This window comes from Pectinophora gossypiella, chromosome 16 (genome assembly GCF_024362695.1).
Source record: "Pectinophora gossypiella chromosome 16, ilPecGoss1.1, whole genome shotgun sequence".
Taxonomy (NCBI): Eukaryota; Metazoa; Arthropoda; class Insecta; order Lepidoptera; family Gelechiidae; genus Pectinophora; species Pectinophora gossypiella.
In genome coordinates, this window is record NC_065419.1 from 8,067,833 (window position 1) to 8,093,787 (window position 25,955).

At 37.0% G+C, this 25,955-nt stretch overlaps 1 protein-coding gene across 1 annotated transcript in view; it reads left to right on the plus strand.

The window, feature by feature from the left end:
* The first annotated feature begins 3,812 nt into the window (after positions 1–3,812).
* Positions 3,813–25,955, plus strand: part of LOC126373625 (uncharacterized) — a 148,259-nt gene continuing 126,116 nt past the window's right edge. Inside the window, exon 1 of the mRNA XM_050019824.1 lies at positions 3,813–4,545. Within this exon, the coding sequence (XP_049875781.1) occupies positions 4,258–4,545 (288 nt within the window). The 5' untranslated portion in view covers positions 3,813–4,257. The remainder of the gene's footprint in view (positions 4,546–25,955) is intronic.

Consider the following 25,955-nt stretch of genomic DNA (forward strand, 5'->3'; position numbering starts at 1 on the left):
CTGGGCTGCAGCCCAATCATCCCATAGGTAGATCCGGTCATGTTTACCTCACCGAGCTTCTTAGTAATTTAATGTTATTAAATCGTCAATAGCCCCGATTCCTGCAGACACCTCCTAATTTTATTTTAAGTTATGTACCCGTATTTCTTATGCGCCGCAAAAGAAAGTGACGGATGATTGACTTATGTTAATTTTAAAATGAATAACTCGGGTGAATTAAATAGGCATCTCGGTGATATGTAACCCGCTTGACGTGTGATGTCAACTTAATTCTATCGGATTATTGGTCAATATAAATTTGATTCCTTTTGGCTTTTTTGAATTTCTGCCTAAAATTTACGTATGTTCCATTATGGTAGATAAGAAAATGACATTAGATGGTGTGTACGGTCACGAGCATTAATATGTATACACTTTGATACCATGTCACATTAACTTTTTTGACAAATTAAACCGCAAGTCGCACTAAATGTCAAATATGATGGTGCGACAGGGTTCTAAAGTGGGTATATGATATTGCTCGTGACTGTACTGGAATCAGCATCAATGTACCAGCAATTAATGCTATTCCAATATAAATTAGCATTAAATATAATGTCTATGGCATATTTGTGTGTTTTCTAAATGAAATCGTAGGTGACATTGATTCTCATTGGCCCACTAATTTTGACCCGGTACCTACTGTTGTGAAATTCTCTCTAAATTTTAAACCGTAAACATTAATATGTAAGAGTTTGAAGCCAGTTGAGGAATAAATAAAATTTGATTTTAAGAATAAACGGCTTCCTGTATTGTCCAACATACATAAAACAGCTTATTTACATCACTACCGGGTATCCATAACGACTCCGCTGGCGTGGTCGACGATTTCCCTCATTCAGCGCTTATTGCTATCGGCCCACTAGTGTCGATTAATTCTTTCAAAATACTCCTCTCAGACGTTGCGACGGTTCGCCCATAGAGGCGGCCAATCAGCTCGCGACACCAAACACTTCAAAACCCCGATACCGACCCCGCCGGCGTGGTCGACGATTTCCCTCATTCAGCACTTACGCTTATCGCTATCGACCCACTAGGGTCGATTAATTCTTTCAAATATTCTTCCTTTCAGACGACGCTCTGAGCCGAGGTTCGCGCCTAACCGGGCACCCTCAGGCTTGTTGTCTTAAATTTTGTATCAGGTGAGAGCCCTCAGCGCTCCCTATTTGTCCGGCCAAGTAGTTAATGCCATTTGCGGCAAATTTACAATGAGTCATGTCAAAAAAGACGACGCTACGCGATGCCCTGAGCTGAGTGAGAGTAATACCTAAAAAACAGTCAAAAAGGGCTCTATAAGAAAACTTAATAAATTCATACAAAAGACATCAACGGGCGCACTTTTTAGTATATGTATTGCCTTGAAAAAAGTAGAAACACTTACATAATTAATTTAATTGTATAAGTAAATAATGCTGTAGTCGTTATGCCCAGCCAATTCAAATGGGTTAAAATATGATATGATTGCTAAGAAAACTGGTCAACGGACTTATTGCCACCCCATATGTAGTCACATTGTTGCCACCCTTACCGTCAACGTAGCGTCTGTCACTAGTTAGTTATTTATGTTGGTAGCACAAAAATCTAAATGGCGTCGCCCTAATCCTTTTTCCGGCCAAGTAGTGAATGCGAGGAAAATCTGCAATTTTAATCACGAAAAATATCTGCCTAGCTTTGTTTAATCTTGGATTTGTGTTCGATTAATCGCAATAAGCTCGCATATTGTTTGTTAGGTCCCCTATTCCCAGTAGTCTTACCGAGTAGTCTTACCAGTTGAACTATTGGGAATTTCCTTCCCAATAGATTTACTGGTAAGACCACTGGGAATTTTCACCAATGTGGCCATTTTAACCCACCCAGTACTTTACTGGAGAAGCCTACAGGGTGTGAGTTTATGCAATGCAACTACTGACTGTATTGACTAATGGGATATACTAGTATTTGATTACAGCCATGTAAATAGGATTAAGTGCAATGTTTATAGTTACCGTAGCCTCGCAGCGTGTATCATGGTGTAACACGTGATCGTGGTGGTGACGAGAGTTGGTAGGTGACCGTTTGGATAGCTCCGGTCCGCCACGAAAGATTTCGTATTAGGAGGGCATAATTTTATAGTCCGGAGTTGATACTAGCCCAATTTCGGACATTACGAACTGTGCTATTATTAATTATTAAATTATAATATTAGATAGATGTTAAAACCAAAATAGCAATGTCAAAACATGCCTTCCATAACAAGGGGTGCATATTCAAGGCCAAGATAGCCAAAACAATCAGAAAACGATGCATCAAAACTTTCATATGGAGTATAGCCTTCTATGGATGTGAAACGTAGACACTGACAGAGACAGACAGAGAGACTCGAGGCCTTTGAAATGTGGTAAATACGAATTTATTAAAAACATCATGGAAGGAAAGCTACAAGGAAAGAGAAGGGAAAGACCAAGAAGAGCTTACATGGAACAGATCAAAAAGAAGGTGAACGTCGTGTCTTATAAGGAAGGGAATTGGCCTTTGATAGACAAGAATAGAGAATGCTACACGGACAAGAGCGTGACTCTTAAATTAGTGATGATGATTATTATAAATTCAAAAGCATAATCTCTGTCTGTCTGTTACCTTGTCACGCCTAAACAGCTGGTTTAATTTGGATGCAAGTTAGCACATATATCCATGCGCCGAATGCAAGGGAGGACGGTCATTTAGGTTTAAAGGAGGAATTTAGAGAATGCAAGAACTTCAATTTTGGCGCGCGGCACTTTTTTTTCCATACCTGTTTTCATCCCTTTAGAGGCTGATTTTCGGAATTAAAATCTCATCTATCCTATGTACTTTATTCGGCCTTAATACACCTATAATCTATGATCTAGTAATCTATCAATCACTTTATTCATATCACATCGAAATCGGTTCAGCGGCTTAAGCGTGAAAAAGTAAAAACAGACAGACAGATAGTTACTTTCGCATTTATAATATTTATTGGTGTCTTTGCGTCCAGTTCCACCGCATTCTTGTGAGTTTGACATCGCCATTTATTTAATGAATGCAATAGTGAACGAAGCACGGTGTTACACGTATAAGTGATTATAATCATACTTAAATATTGACTAGTCAGAGAATTGAAGCAAACTACAAATTATTAGAAACCTGATCACCTTGAGATGTATCGACCTGACTGGTATACCTAGAGTTGGCTATGAGTAGGAAGCAGTATTGTCTACAGCTATCTCATGCCTTGTTATACCACCTACTTACCTAGTCAGAAGAAAAAAAATATAATTAATTATATTTTTTAAAATGTTACAAACTAACAATACGCTAAGCTTAACCTTGCGTTAAACTTTCTGTTACTAACATAATATGGACTAGTTTCTGAAATAAATATTTTGAATTTGAATTTTGAATTTGAATAAGTACACTTATTTTCTTCATCACTTATTTTTTTTCCGAATTTTCGTGATCTAGCTAAGTTTCCTCGTGTCCCAAAAACAAAAGTTTCAATACAATAAGACTTCAGACTTTACTTAGTAGGTTGGCGGCTCACGATGTTCCGTTAAGCAATTGAACTAACAAACTCCTTTCTTTAATCGTGTTTAATGTCCCGGTTAGTGTCAACCATCTCGTGGGAGCGATCCTCGGTTCATTGTGTTGGAACCCGATCATTTATTTTATGTCACAGCGTTTACAGCGTTACAATAGGATCCGATAAGTAATTTGATTTTAGGTGTTGTCTGTCATGCGGCGGGGGCGGCGCGGCGGCGCGGCCCTAGCGCGCGGCCGCCAGTTGCTCGCACCGCGAACAGTCGCGCACACGTCGCGCCGCCTTCGCCGCTCTCGCCTCGCGATACGATAACGCGCCCTCTTTGAACACAACACTCACTCTAGCTACACAATCGACTTCATTCACACTTACGTTACTACGGCCCATTGTTATTATCCAATTACGTAGCCGATCGCTCCGAATTGTATCGGCCCGTGGTCCAGAAACCGGCTCCGTGACCATATGATCCGCATCTGACCCGTCCGAACTGCAGATCTCCGATACCGGTGCGCGGTCACGATGTGGATCAACATTTGAAAAGTGCATTTGTCTAGACAGTGGAAGGATGACTCAGTGGTAACTTTCTCGTGTAATGTTGGTTCAGTTTTGTGACACGATTTTGTTGGAGATGTGAATGTTGACGTAAAGGATCTGTCGGTGGTGCTTATACGGATAGTGCTATGGCTGGTGCTAGTGAAGAGGGTGGTAATGTGGAGGAGGCTGCACCGGCTGCGGTTGCGGCGGCGCCCGAAGCTCGCAAACGCGGGCTGAGCGGGTCGATGTCGCTGCGCACGCGCAAGTTGGGGCGGAGGCTGTCGCGCAGCATGTCCATCGTAGCGCTGAAATTGCCGGAGAAGGCTCACAGCATCACGCGGACCTCGTCCAAGTTGATGCGGACTGCCAGCAGGGACAAGAAGAACAGAACCTTCGAGCTATCGATCATATTGCCGGACAAGACTCAGAGACAGGTAGGTTTTCTTAACTTAACTTACCTACCCATAAATCACATAATCACATAGGGTCTAATCATGTAGCATGAGATCATAAACAGACTTAAAAGTAACTATACAGGATTGTTTATTTACATGATTACATAATTCAAATGAAGAATGAAGTAAGCATTGAACCTATTTTATCATCTGTCAATAAACAGAAAGAAACTACCTACTTTTACATCGTGGTTAAAAATAGAAAGAAGTCTTACAAAGGCTTCCTGATGTAACAAAACAGAAAGACCTTGTAATATGCCTAATTTGCAAGGGTCTAATGCGACGTAGAAACAAGTGTAGGAATTTGCTTAAATGATAGGAAATCCATAAATAAATGAAACAGTTTGATGATTCACGGCGGATATTTGCATATAATGTTATTTTTCATATCATAATTACAGCGAAATAACAAACATTCGTGTCCATAATTTGTCACAACAAACGTTTAGATCGAATGTTTACTGTCATTTTTGGCATTGCTTTATTGTATTCCAAAACAAGCTATCGAAAAGTTTTGGTTCGGTTATGTTTTAGTCACTGTGTATCGAAGGCTTTGTTGTGCATTCAAATGAGTTTACTGCCTCATTGCGATTTTGCTGTTGAGTTGTTTCGCCATCGTCGCCCACACCGCTGATTTCTCCATTGATATAATGAGCTGCATATGCAGCGATTGCCTTCGCGTCGGAATCATTCTTCGGACATTGTCTGGCTTTGTCATTGCCTCGGTATTAGCAGCGTGACTGTTGACTACCGGTGATGTGATGACAAATGATTACCGTCAGGCTCGGCCATTTGATACATTCCTGATTTGATGCTAGTACGATAACAAAACAGTTTCAGCGCTACGTAGTTACCTTGACTGCGGCCTCTGTGCAACTTTGCTATTCACTAGAGTATTACAGTATTATAGGTTCGCTCCTATTAATGATTGCATAATACAGACTCAGTCATCCAATTAAGTAATTATTCTCCCTATATTTTGTTTAACAAGTTGATATAATATCTGATATATTATATTGCAGTCGCCATTGTAGTCATCGCATCGTGATCAGCAGTGTTTATATATTTTTGGCTTTGCCTGTTACAGGCAAATGCCTGTAAAACAACAATGTTGCTATAATTTTTATTGATACTTACAAGTATTGTTGGCACATGTTCCTCCGCGTGATATGTAACTGAGATGCCTGGTTTGAGCTTATTCCTGTAAATTAACCCGAGCGGTTTGTTTGCGGTCATGGTCGTGGTTAAGCATCACTGTCAATTTGTCAAATACCCACCAGCTTATCTTTTTGCACTATCCTATTTCCTTAAAATTGTGTAGTGTTCCGTAAAATGACTGGTAATTAAATTGAGCATCAACTAATTACTTGTCAAAGTCAATGAGTTCGAGAATTATCTGCCAATGTCGGTTCAACTCTTCCGCGAATATCAAAATTGTTTACGCTCAATCTTCACTGTTAGTGACTATTGTGTTTTCTTTTGTATTTATGTAACATGTTATCTTATTTCATTACATTTTTGTTTAAAATTAATAATTAATTATAATTGTATAATTGTTATTATGAACATACAAATAGATAGGCTTTTAGATTATAACAATGATTATACACTGTGAAGTGTAATGCACATTATAAGAAATGAACCTTCACCTCGATAACCGATTTGGCAAATCGTTATGATTTTCTTTAACAAAGCTCAAATGAATGTGGGCAGCATGAATGGTTTTAACCGTTTTTTTAACCGTTTTTGTCACTCAAGCGCACACAATACAAAGGACAAAAGTCTTTGTTAAAAGTATTACACACATTTAATAGACGATTGTGCGAATATTAGTGACACAACGGTTCTGTCCGTCCCATTTTCTTTTATGATAGTTCGTTTAGTTTTTTCACAATTATGTTGTGAACCGCGTAAGATTTGCCAAGCTTTTGATTCGTCTGATTGCCTCCGCCTACGGTCAAATGATGCTGGAATTGGAATTGAAGATATTTCACTTAACAGTAATGAGGAAAACGCCCACAGATTGCACGAGATCGTACCTGATGCAGCGTCGACGATAATTCAGGAAATGTAGTAAAAGAACGACGCATTGTCTCAAGGCAGTTCTTTAGCCCCAGAGAATTATAAAAAATGTGTGCGACGTATTCGTTTGGTATGATAAACAGCAAATAGGCTATAAAGGCATTTTAACGAATCGTAAAGTGAAAGTGATGTCGCAACTAACGACTAGGTAGTCAACTAAGTATGCACGCGTGCTACATGCGGGCTTCGGTAGTGCATGTAATTAGATGTCTGTGCCTCGCCAGATTATATTCGACAGCCAAATATAACATAATAGAACATTAGCCTTAACACACGTGTGGTAGTCACGTTTTGGTTGTAAAAGATATAAGACGATTTGGCACTGCAATCAAGATAAAAATAGTAGCAACTTTTACTTAAGCGGATATGATTGTAAGTAAAGGTAACCCGACCGGCTATGACAGCTTTATTATGAAGTATAAAGGCTTGTTTTCCTTATAAGAAATCTTAATACTTTGGTATTGTTTTGTATTAATATTCATTTCATCGGATTTATGTTCAAGAATTTCAACTAAAACAATATTGCTCCTAAATATACCTCTGACTTGGCAAGCTCGTAAAGTTTTCATGATCGTATAACTATTTTCATACTTCGCACAGCGTGTTAGTAAATATTGGAGTATTGTGATCGAAGCACTGCGGTTCGGTTGATCAATGATTATCACTACACTCGCCAATGTTTACATTTGTAGCTGTTGTTACATCATTCATGCACCCACTACCGTAAATGTAGTAATTCATAATTTTACGATAATGGCTTGGTAAATCCTTCTAGACGGTAGAAATTAAGGGGATTCGAACTGTATCGTTGTTGTATAGGTAATTGCGAATACTTTTTCTTTCCTTAAGAAAAGTTGTTTGCATAATAAGTAAATAAATGCTCAGTAGCATCTACTGATTTGGTAGCAATGGAAAGTCGTGGCGTTAGCAAATACCATTGAAGGTAAAAGCATTTTATGCCACCAGCTTTTGCTAGAGTCTGTAGTTTTTGTGTATAGTGAAGAGGGTAAATAAGGGTATTTTAAAGTTGAGTTGGCTAAAGCGAGGTCTGGGCTGGATGGCTATCAGTTTTCTATATGTGAGGCTGTGGAAACCGGTCTGTCTACGAATGCGAGGTGGACGCAGCGGCGTGTGCGCACCGCATATTCTGCTCTTATGGTTATGGTTGCCAAATGTTATTATGTTAGTCGAAAAAGCAGACATAACTGACAATGAGAAAAATAAATCGAAGAAAATTCTGACTCGGACGGGATAACCCGTAGCCGGGACGAGCGTGTTAACCAATACATCACCGGGTCCTCCTCCTGTCCATGCGAAATTCTTTCGATGTATGTATCGTCATTAAGCCGACGCGACGCCGGCGCCTACCTAGAATATTAAGTACTTACTAATATCTTCGATTTGATTACCTACTTTTTTCGATTTAAGTAATTTTCTCTCTGCGAGTTTCCCTAGGGAAACGGCGCTATAAAAACAAAAATCAGACATGACTGTTTGGAATATCGTTTCGATCTTGTAATTTTTCCTTTAGTCGACGATGCCGTTGTATTTTAGATTTGACTTGCCGTCACTACTGTAGGTAACTGAGTTCTAAGAGTACAATACTGAAATTTTATTAGTCAGTTGACACTTAAGTAGGTATTAATAATTAAGTAAGTAGTACACTTACTTCGGTGGCGGTTGTAGGTGTGTGTATCTTACGATACTGAATACTAAGGCCCCTAGCATTATTCCGTTTTTCACAGGGTCCGCTTACCTAATCTGATTTGACAGGTCCGGAAGATTGATTTTTACAGAAGCGACTGCCTGTCTGACCTTTCAACCCGCGAAGGGAAAACCGGCCTGGGATCTCGGGAATGTGGGTTTCCTCACGATACTGAATACTATAACTTGCAATATTGCTTGTTTTAGATTAATTGCAACAATGTGGCCTTTTTAACTCCCAACTCTTATTTTGCCCACCCACTTACAATATTCTGCACTTTAAAACCTTGAGCTCCCTCTGGCAAGCTCTTTGGTTTACCGCGGATTTCATAAATACTCGTTTACAGCATCTAAAAACCAAACAGTGGCAGCCCTACTGTAAAGGGGCATCGGTCATAGCGATCTACACACGGGCATTATCTGGATGCCGTGTCGATGTATTCGCTATGCACTTGCCATAATTTGTTGTTGTACTCTTCGTAATTTAATGAACTCACTCTTGTGTTGACATTACTGTGCTTAGTTGAAGTTTGGTGCTTAATTTGGGCCTTGAACCACTTATTGGTTTAGAGAAGAAATTTCGTCTCGGTAATATTTTCGCTTTCACAGTGTGGGGATAACAGTCTCCATGGTCTAGTGGTTAGAGCGTTAAGTTCACGATTTGGCAGTCGGGATTCGATACCCGATGGATATATGGCCCAAACGCCTTCAACAACCCGCACTGGAGCAGTCGTCCGGTTAATTGAAGGGAGGCCTGTGTTCAGCAGTGGGACGTAATGTACTTATAGGCGTTTTATGTATGTTATGTATGGGGATTCTGTAGTGTATTTGTAATTGTTTCAGTCTCTTCAAAAACATTGAATTTATTGTTATTGCTGACGGATTGGTAATTTTTATAAAGAAAACACAGTAAAAAATACGTCTCCGATTATTAGTTGTGCGTTTTTGATTAGAATTAATTGAAAGTGATGACTAAGGGGAAGTCTTACAAAGTCATCACAGGGGATTGTGATAAAATTGAATCAACTAGTTGATTGCCAATTGAACTGCGAAATACTTTTACTGTTAGTAACATTATGTTCAAGACGACGGTGTTCTAAACGCTCTTTTCATCATCATTATCTGAAAGCATTAGTTAGCCGAAACCAAATACTGCGTTCCTTAGTATCTACAGTATTATTCTATATTACTTAATTAAAATTCAAAAATTCGTCACCGAGAATTGAACTGGCGACCTTACAACAACCACTAGTCACGGCTGTAGGTAATGTCAATATGTAAATTAAGCTCATAATAATATTCATATTTCATATATTTATTTGTATTTGTCATACATTATCATTATTTATCTATCATACATTATTAACATTAAGTTTAGTTGAACATCATTATTTTATAAAAAAAAAACAATTTAAATTATATACTTAATTCAAGATATTTTGTGTAACAATAAGTAGTTAATATTTAATAAGAACTAGATCAGAACACTTCACTATTCATTCATCAATGAACTCCTTAACGCTATAGTAAATAAATCTTATAAATAAATAATGAACATTTATCTTACAAAGAAAGTTTATTTATAAACGATTAATATATCCCTTCCTTTCTAATGTTACTGGTAACTTTTTATGCCGGTAAAATTATCATGAAATAAAGTGTTTTTTTGAATATTACCAAGTATTAAAATGCATAACATTATTTATTTTTTTCTTCTGTGCTGTACGAGGGGAGGTCAAAAAGTTCGCGGAATGGAGGGGTTGGAGGGGGTTGGTTTGCTCGTACAGGTAGCCGTTAGTTGCACACCTCATTAACAGTATATGTACCAAGTTTGAAGCAAATCGGGTCATTAACGTTTGAACTATCGACCAGCAAACAAGTGAATCGGGAAGAACTCAGCGAATATGGAGAAAATTGAACACCGCGCCGTCATTAAGTTCCTCACCAAGCAAGGAAAATCCGCTCAGACGATTTTTCAAGAGCTGTTAGCAGTTTACGCGGACTCTGCCCCTGGTAAAACCATGGTTTACAAGTGGCATAGTCTTTTCAAGCAAGGAAGAGAGTCGATTGAAGATGACCCCCGCTCCGGACGGCCCATTGAGGCCACCACACCGGAAATCATCGAAAAAGTAGAGAAACTTGTATTAGAAGATACCCGCTTGAAGAAGAAGCAGCTTGCAGCAATGGTCGGTGTATCCGAAACAAGTATTTTAAATATCCTACATCAACATCTTGGGATGACTAAGGTCAGCGCAAGATGGGTTCCAAGAATGCTCACGCCACTTCAAAAAAGCGAGCGTGTCGAGTGTTCTCGCCAGTTTTTAGAGCTCTGTGGAGAGAATAAGGAAGAAGTTATGGCCCGGATTGTTACTGGAGATGAAACCTGGGTTCACCACTATGAACCTGAGTCGAAGCAAGAGTCGATGCAGTGGCATAAAAAAGGCACACCTCCTCCAAAGAAGTTTAAGGTGTCACAATCGGCCGGAAAGATCATGGCCACTATTTTTTGGGATACAGAAGGTATTTTGCTGATTGATTATAAAGATCGTGGTGTGACTATAACGGGACATTACTACGCTTCTTTACTGGATAAATTGAAAGAGGCTATCAAGGAAAAAAGAAGAGGAAAGCTGTCAAGAGGTGTGCTCCTTTTACACGACAACGCACCCGTCCACAAGTGCCATGTTGCGACGGCTGCCATTCACCGATGCGGGTTCGAAAAATTAAACCACCCGCCTTACAGTCCAGACTTGGCCCCCAGCGATTATTATTTGTTCCCAAAAATGAAAAAGGAACTGCGTGGACGAAAATTTGGCGATGATGAAGAAGTCAAGTCTGCAATTTCGGCCTATTTTGACAGCAAAGAGAAATCTTTTTTTTATGATGGAATAAACAAATTATTTGATAGATCCGGAAAATGTGTTAAGGTTAAGGGAGAATATATTGAAAAGGAAAAATAGTTTCGTGTTTAATTTCGACCCCCTTCCCCCTCATTCCGCGAACTTTTTGACCTCCCCTCGTACAAGAAGTATAAAAGATCTTACAATACAGGCTCAATAAACGCATACAAAAACGAAATAATTATGAACCAGCAATCTGTTTCTTTCATAGACGAATCCAAATATAAGATAATAGTTGGCCGTTGGTAATTCTGTCTAATTATAGCGTGTGCATAGTTAAATAAAGACGTTAGTACGGCATTACACATATGGCGATGCAGTAACCGTGTACACAAACTTTTGGCTATGGCCCAGACGTTTTCGGCTACGGCCATAAAGTTGCTTGACTATTCTGGACGTTTGGCTCGGAAACTTTACATTAAGACCTCTTATATTTGTTGGTTTCTCCATACACGCGCAGCTTGGCGAATAAGTGAGTTAGAATAATCGTTTATTCTTTGGAGTGGTAGTTGTTGAATATGCGTGTCTCTGTTGATAAATTACGTCGATTGGTGAATCAATTTTATTGTAAATTATCCGTTTTTATTGCTTGGCTGGACAAATCCTATCTGACGACACCTTGAAGAAATATACCTACTACAAAAAACACGAAAGATTTTTGGCTGTTTTTGGAAGTTTAAAGACCAACATCTCTGTTAAGGTCTTTATAATTTTCTAGGTGTCTTTGACAGCTGTCAGTTTAGATTTTTTCTCTCGTGTGTACGGTCACGAGTAGGTACTAATATGTATACACTTTGAAACCATATCACATTAACTTTTTTGACAAATTTAACCATAAAATCTCATTAAATGACAAATATAATAGTGCGACACGGTTCTAAATGGGGTACATGGTATTGCTCATGACTGTACGTCCCTGTTTTTGTATAGGACATTATACCTGATTGTCCGAAAGTAAGATGGTCCGTGATTCGGAGGGTATGTTAAGCAGTCGGTTACCACTTACTGATGTACCTAAGCACGTAGTCGTTATAAGGGCCATGTTAGGGTCCTATAGCGGCTCAATAATAACCCTGACAACAGGGTTGTTGATGTTGGTCATCTACTGCACAACCCACGCGATAGAAGAGGCACCATTATACACCATGTAGAATATTTATGACACGTGTATGACAAGTGATTAATTTGACAAATCGTCCACTTATTATTATATTTTATCCACCTATCGCCAATTACGTACGAAATCAGATAAGATTACAGTGTGAAATATTCTCTAGATATATTATTAGATTTGATTTTATTAGATTTTATTTGTTTTGTATGTTGTGTGCAATAAAGTATATTTGATTTGATTTGATATATTTCGTTACACTCTAAAGCCAATTTTAGCATGAAATTTCGTAACATTCGAGCCAGTTAACTAACAGTTCTACATATAGGTACGAAAAGAAAGCATCTGTTGATATTTCTTCTACGCTGATATATTAGACAGTTTGGTATTTTAAAAACGTAAGCTATTAACATAAATATTTTATAACGCACGGTGCACGTTTTGATGGAATTTAGTTTTAAAGTCAAAGTAAGTAAATATTGAAAAAAAGAAAAAAAGTAATTGATTAAAAGTAATTGAGGAGCAACAGGTTAGAATAATATGAGCATGTAATGAGTAGGGATGAAAAGCATATTATAACGAGGAAATATTTGATTAATTTATGTGCAATAAAGTCTATTTGATTTGTTTCATTCGAAAAGCCGTTTTGCTAGAACGGGACGGAGCATCTGGTGTTAAATGAGATATTAAAAACAATTGATGCATTGAAAGAAATTCTGTCAATTTACTCTATTAGACAGATTTGTGAGTAAAGAATCAGATAAGAAAGTATATTATTTGAGGACATAATATAGGCAATAGGCTATGTAGTCGTAATTACTTTTTAACTATCATGTTGCTTAATTATAATTATTGATACAAAGTTAAAAACTTGAACTTGATTTGTTTATTTGGAGAACTGAGAATTGACAACAAAAAGAAACACATAATGTACCTATTCCCAGTAAAAGGAAAGTTTCCGTTGCAATTTCAAGAAGATTGTTAATCAAATGAATCGTTTGATTTTTTTGGTGCAAAAGCAATACATTTCAAGAACAACGATCATATATCACGTAAGCATCCGCAAGTACTTTCAATGTATTTAACAAATTGCCACTTTCAAGATTCTTTGCTTAAGAAATTTCCGAGTAAAGTAATGTTACGAAGATACGGCAATAATTAGCCACGGAACAATTCGAAACTTTCATAATGAAATTACAATGAATGAAAGCACGTACTTATCTTCGCTTCGTAAAACAATTTTACGTTTTTATAATTTGATTATGCACTCATATACGAAAATTTTGCGTTGAAGCGTGGTTTCAAAACAGCAGGTAATCGATTATAAACCTAATGGAAAGGAAACTCTTTGAAGTTTGATGAAGCGCGAAATCGCTGTTGTCGTCGATCGAATGATTTTCAGGGGCACTCCGCAGATATATTGATCATAATTAAATGATGTACTAGGTCGTTAGAAGGACGAACATACATGCGTAATTTTAAACTAATTTAACAAAACACGAGTAGGTACCGCTTTATTTATTCAAATTTGGTTGCTGGCGGTGTTACTGGCAATCAAAAAACCTTTTAATAACTAAAATAAATAAATGTTAAGATTCGTAAGATGTCGATGAGTTAAAATGATAATATTTTAAGAAGTAACATTTTATTCGTCGTTCGATTAAAAGGCAATTTAAAATTAAAAATTGTTTTGATAATGGCCATCATTAAACAAAAAATGTTGCGAACTTTTCTGAGCCATCAATAAAAAACGCATAATATTTTCGTTCATTTTAAAACACCTTTTTTATTTTTATCTGTAGCGAATTTTAAAGCGGGAATGTGACGTCAACGGGGAATAAAAGCTTGGGTGAACAATGGATTTTTCCAGTTGTTTTTAGCATACGCTGATTAAAAATTTATGCGGCACTGAAAATGTGCACTGAAATAGAACAGTGGAGAAAGTTGACACGCTCGCGGCTGTCATGATGAAAACTCTCTCGGCAGTTTTGGGTCACTCTCGTAATAGTTCCAGATTCCTAACAATATGTTACATGCAGATTACAACGCACAATATTCACAAATGTTTCCTTGGACGTGACATAAATTCATTTCGAATCAGTTAGCCGTCTGCTTGTCACTTGGAAGATGTCAGTGCGCGGAATGTTACTTGCGCGGATGCGGTTGGTATATTGTACATATTTTATTTATGCAGAAATTACGTGACTCCGTAAGCGTTTGTAACTCTAAAAGACTATGTTACAATGAAGCATATGAAGTTTAGTAAGTAGCATGGAATAAAGAATTATTGGTAGCAGGTAGGTATACTTACTAAATTGTTCGCACGTAAACGAGTCAAACAAGGAATTTATTGCTTCAAGCAAGACAAATAAGCCATACATCCTACTCCCATGCAGCGTTTACACGGACATCAATGCGCTTTTTTCGCTCCGGCAAATAGGTACTTAGTTATTTATTTTTCACACGGATGGTACATACAAGTATATTGTGAACATACGAGGATGGTACAGTTATGCAATTAGCACAGAGAATGGATGTCCTTCTCGGTCAACGGGTCGTCCGTAAGTTACTGCCACGCCAGGGTCGTACCTGGGGAGGTAGATAATAAAGAAAATAAATCAATTTATTAACTAAGGCCTAACATAATGTAGTGAAGTGAAAAAAGCATGACTGTTATAATTTCAAATAATTTAATACAAGGTCATTAAATATTGGAAAGCTTTTAAATAACATAATTAAAGCTGTATATAAAGCGAAAGTTAATGGTAGGGCTGGCAGAGGAAGATCGAGAAGGACTTACATTGACCAAATTGGAGATGTCCTTAGAAAAGGTTTAATACGATCTACTCTGAACCGGCGTGCGTATGTGAAGCAATTGATGAATGAAGAGGATGCAAGAGAAGCGTGTCAGGATCGAAGCAAATGGAATTCTACAGTCTCTGCTTACCCCGGTGGGAAATAGGCGTGAGTTTATGTATGTATGTTTTAAATAACATCTGCGTTTTGGTTTTATGTGTAAGTACGTAGTATTATTACTTATTGAAATGATACTTATAAACACTATAAGCAGTACATATTTTACCTAAGTATGTATTCATGTATTTAAAATAATACTCTAGCTTAGACACGTCTAACTTTTGTCCCAGAGACCGCTCGAGCGATACAGAATAGGATGATATCATCTTTGTTCTCATAATATCGCCCTCTCTCCATTTAGGCTTTATTTATTTTTACAACCAAACCTATTGTTTGAGAGGTACGTTGTACGTCTTTTTATCTTACTAGAGATGTTCTGGAAAGTGTTGCAGCAATAGCTTCTTTAAATTGCTTAACTTATGCGAATTGATATTGTGATTTAACATGCAAAGAAAAGAAAGTATTACAGTGAGGTTAAAAAGGCTACATCGATGCAATTCATCTAATAAAAGCAATATTGCAATTTGACATTTGCGCATATAAAAGTAAGTGCGCAATGTTATCCTAATTGATTATTTATGAGCTTATTTTAAATGAGCTTTAGTTTCAATTATTTGTACTTATATCTATTGTTAAGTTTAAGAATATTTACTGGAATTAGCATTAAGTAAGTATAAGTAGAAAATGTAAATATAAGATAAGAAAAATAAATATAAATAATACCTAAATTAACACATCCACGGTGGAATGTATGGGCCGTCCATCACATTATAAACCTCCATTATACTTATACCTGACCTGACTGTGTTCAAAATTAACATATTGACGAATATTGTAAATTTTGTAAAGGAACGCGACCGTCAGGAATTCGGCCAGGGAAACTGTTACACTACACCGTTTAAATGCGTACATCCTACACTATCGGAACTTACGAATAATTTATAAGTTATCTACAAAGTAATTTAAGTAAGTACTTAGTTGTTCTTCGGTAGTTCGAAGTCTTGATTGATCAAATTAAACACAATATTGCTTAATTAACAGTAATAATAGTATGCGCATTCAGCAATATAATATGATTTTAATAACGTCGTTTTTTGCACCTAGATGTGGTAAAATATAAAGTATTTATTGTGGTTTGGGTGGGTATTCATTTAGAGATTTTTTATTTTATATTTACATTAAGTAGGGCAATCTGATCTTGTTAATTATTATGTTACTTAAATAAGAAGTCATTTGTAAGTACCTATTTTTTTTTCTTTTCTCATCACACTTTTGGGAGTTTGGAAAAACCTCTTTTTATTACCGGCTGCTTAAGTCCGTGTATGTCCCGTGTTGTTGATGAGACGTTAGTGATACAACCTCTTTTATTAATAATGATAACAAAGCCATGTTACGGTAGTGAGATATTCGTAATCGTATAGTGTAAGAGGAGCCACTCATTAGTCCCACGACGTAAGAAAGTGAAACGTGAAGCTCCATACAACCTGCGGATGCCGTTCTCAGGGGCCTCAAGTGTGGTAATCACTTTTATGATTAGGATTATATAGTTCAATTTTATTATCATTGCTAGTATAGTAGTTAAAAATTGGATCATTAGGAATAAAACAACTAAAATCCGACTACGAATAAATCGCTCTCTAAAAAGTAAGAAACAAGAATATATTTTTCCGAAATCCTTGCTTACAAACAAAAATAGTATATAAGTACATCACTATATCTATAAAACGGTAGGTATTGTTGAATATATACATACATAGCGGTCGCCGTAGTTGGATAAAAAATAAAAAATAAACTGAGAAGAAAATAGTTGTCTTTTATTGCTCTTTTATTGATATCATTCCCCAATCGTTTGAAATTTTCCTCTCAATGTGGAGTGTTTCTTACTCGTAAGAGTGGGAAGTTTTAAAACTTTGTAGACTAGACTCTACAGTGCAAACTGTGTAGGGTAAAAACTTCTACAACCCTATAGACTCTGCATTGGAAATCGTGAGACCATCTGCCTAATGGTTGGCTTAGAAAAAGAAAATGAAACAGTTTTTAATGGCTCATCAGTTCCGTTCTAGAACACATTTGAAAAATAAGAATAAACACACATGCTTAGAGCCTTCCTATGATTAATACGCCACTAATTTAATTTTTTATTCAGAACATGCAATTGCGGATCATCTTTTTCTCTAGTAAGGCGTAAAATGTACGGTTTGCGATGCTAAACATCCATGTAATGTTTATCTATACGTAATAATTATGTACTTATACGCGTTCTTGCCTTTTTTGTTTCTTTCTCTTGAGGTCAAACAAGACCTTGGGCTATTCTGGTCGTTGCCTTTTGTAGAGTCAATGTACAATTCTGAAACTGCAATTCTGTTCAGATTTCGACCATGTCGCTTTGCAATACAGTCGAATAGCAGGTTAGCGGAAACTTGTTAATGGAATTTACTGTATTTTTACGGGAAAAAGTATCAACTGTGTTCATAGGTACTTTTTATACATTGGACAGAAATACATCGGTTATTAGGTAAGTACCTACTACACATTACATATTCAAACGATAGGATGTCAGTAATCTGAGCGTATAGATCTATACGACAAACAATATAAATTCTATTGTTTTTCGTATCTCGACATAATATAAAATACTTAGATAACATATGTGATTCTTCGAAAAGTTAATTAGTTACACAAGACAATATCGTATGAAAATCGCGTTTTAACTGTCAATAAATTGAATAACCTAGTGAAGTTACCTAAGATTTTCTCAGGTAATATAACTCCTTTTGTTTTGTATAGTGAGTATTATTGAATGGGAAACGATTTCTAGGCAACCATTCAGCCATTCTATGTAAGTGCCAATAACAGTTGTGATGACCTAGTCTTCTTCTAATTTGAATGCATCTGGCGAGGCTTCTACAGTGACCGCCTTTACTTACGGTTTAAAACTCTTTTTAAAGATTCTTCTAGTGTTGGCAGAAGCGTTCTTTGGTGATGTAGTTGTTTACTTGATGGCTCATTTTATGATTTTAGTTACCCGTGCTTAGGGAAAATCACAAAAAGAAAATATAAATCGAAAAAGATTTGATTCGAACTTGACTTGAGCTCTCGTGTTAACCATTACACCACCGGGTCCTCCTCCTGTCCATGCAAAATTATTTCGATCTATGTACCTATCGTCATTACGGTCTAAGTACCGTCCGAGTTAGAAAAAAAAAACGATTTAAATTTTCTCTTTGCGGCTCATTTTAGTATCACATGGCGTAAACTATGCCTGACCGTCCGTCCGGTCACTGGATAGTGATGTGGATATCTAATATTATATTACTTTCAGTATTTTAAATTGTTCAACTTACTATTAGAATCATTGTTAACTTACAATAAATTGTATACATATTGACCTTATTATTATTATTATATTATATCTAAGTACCTAAATTTTATATTAGGAAGGACAATGATTCTCAGATAATACTTACTGGTAGTGTAGGTGTGCTAATGCCTATACCTACAACAGTATGACACACCACAGCACATTATTTTCGCATTCTGTTCACGACATAGCATTTTTCTTTTGTTTCAAATTCATCGAAGCGTCTATGCCGCTGCAAGTAGGCGCGTGCGCAGCAAATCGCATGTTTATCTTCATGCGACGGAAGTGGGCGAGTCGCAGATAATAATCTATTAAAGACCCAGCTAAAATTACCACAGACTAGCAAATGGTACTATGTTATCTTAACTAGATTCGCGATTTGCGACTGTTGTGTCTCTAGCAATATGTTTTGCAATCATTTTGCAGGGTGATTGATAGGTATGTTTTTATTTTGCCACTCGCTGTAAGGAAGGCCAAGCTTTGGATTTCCGGATAGTTCTGCTAAAAATCTGGGAATAAGTTACGTCAAAATAAACCGGATACTGTATAATAATATTGCCGTTAGTGTCAAGTTTTATTGTCGTACGAGCATAGGTAAGTATTTAGTTGGAGACTTTTATTTAAGTAAGGCTTGACTATGCCTGGTGGTAAGCATAGAGAAGCCCTAATTGCAGTAGCAACTGATAAGCAACGCAATGAGTCAATTTCGAATCAGTTGCGATTAACATACTAGCGTACTAAGTGCTTCTTTACGCTTAGCTTGAAGGACCCTATGTTGTAAGAAGGAGGGAACACCTAAGCCGGCAACCCGTTGTTGAGTGTGTTTTTTTTAACGTGACTTATTGTAGATTTGCCGCAGATGGCATTAACTACTTGACCGGACAAATAAGGAGCGCTGAAGGCTCTCACCCGGTGCAACGTTTAAGACAACAGGCCTGAGGGTGCCCAGTTGGGCGCGAACCTCGGCTCAGGGCGTCGTCTGAGAGGAAACATATTTGAAAGAATTAATCGACCCTAGTGGGTCGATAGCGATAAGGGCTGATTGAGGGAAGTCGTCGACCACGCCGGCGGGGTCGGTATCGGGGTCCTGAAGTGTTTGGTGTCGCGAGCTGTTTGGCTGCTTGTATGGCTAGAGTAATCGGGTCGTCGGGATCGTATATTACGTCCTTCGATATGATACGATACGATTATATGTTGAGTGTGTGTTTTTCTATTATTTAGGGGCTTTTACTATAATTTGTTTTGAATGTGCTAAGTGATTACGTTTATGTAACATGATCCATGCTCTATCGCGCGCTCTGGACGTGAGCATGAATAGTTGAGTAAGTATTATCCGAGAGACGGCTCACTGGAACACGTGATTGTCGTTAGATAAAGAAACGTACCTTTACATACTTTACACTTATGCACATGGTATTCCGTGCTTCGAAAGGCACGTTTAGCCTTTGGTCTCGGTTACTACTTACTGATGTAGTATGTAGTCGTTACATGAGCCATATCAGGTGCATACGTTGCTCAATAATATCCCTGACTCCACTAGAAAAACTTTATGCTTATCATCTAACTAGCGACCCGCCCCGGCTTCGCTCGGGTGCAATGCTCAGGAAAAAATGAAATTATTTACGACATCACATTAAAAACCTCAAAAATAACAGTATTTTTCCACTATTTAATGGATGTTATTATATATATAAATAATATTTATATATAGTTTTAAATATATAATTATAAATATACAAGAACTATATAACAGAATGGCAATGAACAGTCAATTTTGTTACACTATGGTCCCAGCTCACTAGTGCGGTATTCCAGCCGAGCCCAGGTACCACAATGGTATTGGTGGAATCCCATTGATTCACGATGTTCCGTGTGCTAGCAGGTCAAAGCCATAAATTATGTGTGATGCAATACAGGAGGCAACGCAAAGTTCATTGCAGATAGCGTGACGATTGTGGTCTATTTGCCCATAATATTCTATCTTCATACCTAGGTCGTTAAAAAGGCTACATTGGATCAATTCATCTATCTCTCTTCTATACCTATTATCCCCTTTTGGGATGTAGGACTCAAATAACAGGTTTCCACTCCTCGCGATCTTTTGCAGCCTCTGTAGGTTGCTCCCATGACATGCCAAGTATTTTAATTCTCGGTCAACCTAGCGTCGTCAGGTCTCTTTAAGTCTTTCGCGTTTTCCACGCACACACCAGGTCAGACAGAGCTCGTCGGGACGGATGTTCCGCAGTTCTTCTTAAGACGTGACTAATGTACTGCCTTTTCTGTGTGCAGTGCAGATATCAGCGTATTCTATATTTAGAATCAATTCATTTAAAAAACCAATATTGCTATTTGACATTTGTTTGCATTGCGCACTTAGTTTTATAAGCACAAATGTCAAATTGCTTCTACATTATGTGGCCTTTTTAGATCCCCTAAATACTGTTTTGGCAATTTGGAAACTTAATTCTTCATATAAGTTGAGGGAAATAGGTCTCAAAATTTTAAATTGTCTAATACTAGTTGTATTTACGAGTATACCCCATTTAAAGTAGCAAGATGACATATCTCTCATCTCTTTCTTACTAAGCTGTATAGGTACTTTCTCTATCGCACAGTGTACCTTTTCGTGCGCGTGTGTTTCATAGCCCTTCAGTCTGTAAAATTACATAAACTTGATACCTAACCCGTATTTACAGCGGAGAGTCAGTCAGGTGATCAGTTTTTATCTAACAATGCAATTTATCTAGGTAACAGGCGATGACGCAACCCCGAGGTCAGAACTAGTTGGTGATTTACTGAACCTTTATCTCTGCACCGGCGCAGGCGGACATAATAAAGTTACAGATAATAATAACGACAAATTAATAATTCAAACAATACTATGACTCATACTTTAACTCTTCAATCGTTATAAAGGTGACGATGAGGGTATTTTATTTGGATCATAAATTGTTAGGTTATCGAATTCGTGGGCAAAGATTAGGAATTAATATGTAAGAGGAAGTCTGAAAGTAGCGCCTGTTACTGAGAAATTGAGGAGCAACAGGTTAGCGTAAGAGAAAAGTTATGAGTATGAATGTGGATGGATTGTGTGAACAAGGTTATGTGTGTAAAGGTGTATGACGACTGACAGAGATGAATAGTAGCAGTATACACGTTGTACCGACCTACTTAGAGTGGGATAAGGGTAGGCGGATGACGAAACTCACAAACGATACAAGTCGCCGAACTGAAAATGAAAATTCATATAATGTAATGCCATCTGGAGAAACCTATAGGTACTTACGGTCACGAGCATTAATATGTATACACTTTGGTACCATGTCACATTAACTTTTTTGACAAATTGAACTGTAAGTCTCACTAAATGTCAAATATGTTAGTGCGACAGAGTCCTAAAGTGGGTACATTATATTGCTCATGACACATGACTGTACCTACGTTACATCACAAATGAAAATTGTGAAAGATTTCTAATTTCGTGGGTATATCTTAATACACAATTGAATTGAATGGGTTACCATTCAATACGTTTTATTTACGTGCTTTATGACAAATTTTATTTTAATGATCCATAATGCGAATGAAAAATTGCAGCAATTATCTTTATCGCATAGCAGCATCTGCTTTAGAAAATAATGGGGAATTAACTGAAATACGCCAGCTGATGGGAAGTGACGTCATCGTTTGCAACATGAGAAGTAGAGTCGTTAGGACGCAATACCACCTTGAAAAGGAACAGTTTAATTATAGTAGAAGTGTTGCAATAGGTATATAAAAAAAAATGTATTGTTTTATATATTTACACAGCATCATCATCAGGCCATTAACGTCCCCACTGCTGGGGCACGGGCCTTCCCTATGGATGGATAGGGAGATCGGGCCTTAAACCACCACGCGGACTCAGTGCGGATTGGTGGTTATTAACGACTGCTAATACAGCCGGGACCAACGGCTTAACGTGCCTTCCGAAGCACGGAGGAGCTCGAGATGAAAACTTTTTTTTTGTGGTCACCCATCCTATGACCGGCCTTTGCGAAAGTTGCTTAACTTCAACAATCGCAGACTGAGCTCGTTTACCGCTACGCCACGGAGCTCCTCATCATTTACACAGCATTTATGTTTTATATAAGCTCACGGCTATATCCCAATTGGGGTAACTGGAGTAGTGAGAGGTACATCTATCGCAAGATGAACTAACCCATACCTCAGCGAGCTTTCTGTTAGAGCAACGTAGCAGGTGATGAGATGTACCGCCGTCTATAATGGTCGCGCCAACAGCAAGTGTGTTTGTAAAAATCTACTAACTAAAGATAAATATTACAAACTGGTATGTAATGTTGCCTAGAATAGCCAAAAACAAAGTTACAATTAAGTACAATATTTACTGGTTACAAGAAAAAAGGGTCTATAACGATAAATGCAAAAAATAAAAATGACTCCCTGTATGTTAGGATTAGACTAATTTCCTACTGATTGGATTCTCATACGATTTTTATTATCACTGTTATGTTATGCATTAGATAGGGTTGAAAATTGTATCCAGGTAACGCTAGGTAGAGTCGTTCGCTTCGAGCTCCTTTTATAAAAAAAAAAAACCAACCTTAATAGGTAGCTGTTTAGAATTCTTCGTTGGTAGACTATTTTCACAGCTATTTTCTGATTACCATAATCTTGGGAACAAAACTTCCATTCTGTTTTGCGACATCACTGTCGTATTAACAAATTACAAGTTTCCATACCAAATGTGCAAAAAACGTAATGAGTAGGAGACAAAAAACCGTATCCGGAGATTGATCTGGTACTGACTGGTGCGTTGAACCTTAAATATAGGTAGCTATTGTGTTTATATACGGTTGTAATTTCAGTAACAACTGTATTGTGTAGGATATACATAAAGAGTACCTGAGAAAGCAAATATTTTTATGAAAACTACAACGAACATTCAGAAATATGTAGGTCTAGCCATCGCCTTATAAAAATAATCAATGAACAGTAATATGGTTGAAGTAAAGATATAAAAATAAAAAAAAAACCTTACCTTATTCGTAAAAAATATATTAAAAATAACATAAACGTAACTTATAAATAATAGTAATAATAATTTGTTTTATACAAAAAAAAACCATAAAATTGTGTGTAATAATGTGTACTTACATTTATTATTATTTTTCATATTGTTAAAAGCTTTTATTATGTGTTACTAAATATAGTATTAAAGAAAATATAATATTATGAGTGTTTTATACATAAGTATTATTTTATTTTTATATTTGGTTATAATATAAAATTATTGGATTAGTATGTTCATTGAAATTCACGTATATTCCCAAAACGATCATTAATACACTTTAGTTTCCTTTACAATTAATAAACAAACTTTGTAGTCTTTGAAAAGTGAAAAATCTCCATACGAATCGTATAATATCTCTCTCTCGTAATTTCAAAACACTTCAAAGCTTACCTAAGAATCTAAAAAATTAAAAAAGAATCAAAACTAGCAAAACATTGCAAACAACACCAGCAGTTTACTATTTACAGAAATGTACCATGTGAATATGCACATACGTGTTACATAGAGCTGAGACAATAGTTTCACATATTTCCTAACAATTTGGCTGCATGTTTACAGTGCGCCTGTAGTTTGATAATACCTCTAACTTTGTCCATTGTGATCGCACCAGGTGTACTTACGGCAATTTACAATTACAGCTTAGTTTTTACAGCTAACACGTGTTTTGCAAGATACGTAACCTGTGATATGATTCAAACTGGGTTATTGCTAAGACAAGTAGAGCAATTTTGAGAATTTACCCTACTGCACTGTAACGTTAAAGTGGTTGAGCGTTGGGCTCACGATCCGGAGGTCCCGGGTTCGAATCCCGGTGGGGACATATCACAAAAATCACTTTGTGATTCCCTAGTTTGGTTAGGACATTACAGGCTGATCACCTGATTGTCCGAAAGTAAGATGATCCGTGCTTCGGAAGGTTACTACTTATTGATGTAAGTATATAGTCGTTACATGAGCCATGTCAGGGGACTTTGGCGGCTCAGTAATAACACTGACACCTGGAACACCAGTAATTCCACTGTGAGGTGGAATACCAACCTCATCAACCCACACGATAAGAAGAAGAAGAACCGTAGAGGAACGAAGAGAAAAACTCGGAAAGCTCGATAATGATAGTCACTTTTAAAGATTCACGCACTTTAATAACCTAATTGTTTTTACCTTATTTAATGCTGGAACCCGACAGAGGGCAGCAGTAACTTTACTATTCACAGGCAGAGGACAGAAGTACTAGTAGGGCTTTGAAATAAACTACTCTGGGCACCATCACACTCGCGTCGTGCAGAGTACCGCGAGGCGGAAGACAAGAGGAAAACCACTGCTCTATTTACCCTAAAAAAAGTAGCATGGAAAATGCTACACCGACTAGAGCGTGGCTCTTAAATTGGTGATGATGAACATATAATCACATATCGACCCGTTAAAAAAAGTTTACTTGATGCTGGTAGTGAACCTTGATGTCCCGTGGGGTTATCGAAGTTGCAAACGATTTGCAATGGCGACGGTGACGGTGATATAAAGTCTGGGATTGACATAAGGTGACATGTCATTTTATCTCACTCAGGCCAATAACAGCTACTAAAGGTACTCATTACGTCTATTGTTTAATTATATAATTTTAGCTATTATGAATATTATAATAGACTATAGAGAGGTAATAGAATTTGCTAATTGCCTTTTTATTGTAGAACATTACGCCTTAATATAATAAGGAATTTTATCAGATCGTTTTATTCTAGTTGATAAAGAATATTAGGTATAATTAAAAAGACCTACTTGTTATGTCCAACAGTTGGTGTAACGATTATGTCTGTTATATCGTATTTCATTGTTTAACCTGAGAGTGTAACCCAATTACAATGGTAACAAAGGCATCATTGCTTACACAGTTCACATTCATTCACTTCACTTTCTTTGACGGTTTTGTCGATTTCCGCAGAAAAATGAAACGTGGAATCTTGATAACATTGCGTGATTATATTAAACGTGTAAATTATTTTAATTCAAGGAGATTTTAATCAGCAAATAATGATTTAAAGTTTGAAAGAAGATTTTATTAAAAATCTATGAAAATATCTGGCTGAATATCGCTTAAAAAAACCTACAGTCGCCTTTAAAATAAAATTAAAAAACATAGTCGATTTACTTTTTTCTTTTTAATGGTAATAAAAATATATTTTTTCGTTTTATCAGCCAGCATCTAGAGATTTTTTTCTCTAAATCTATGCAATCTATATTAAG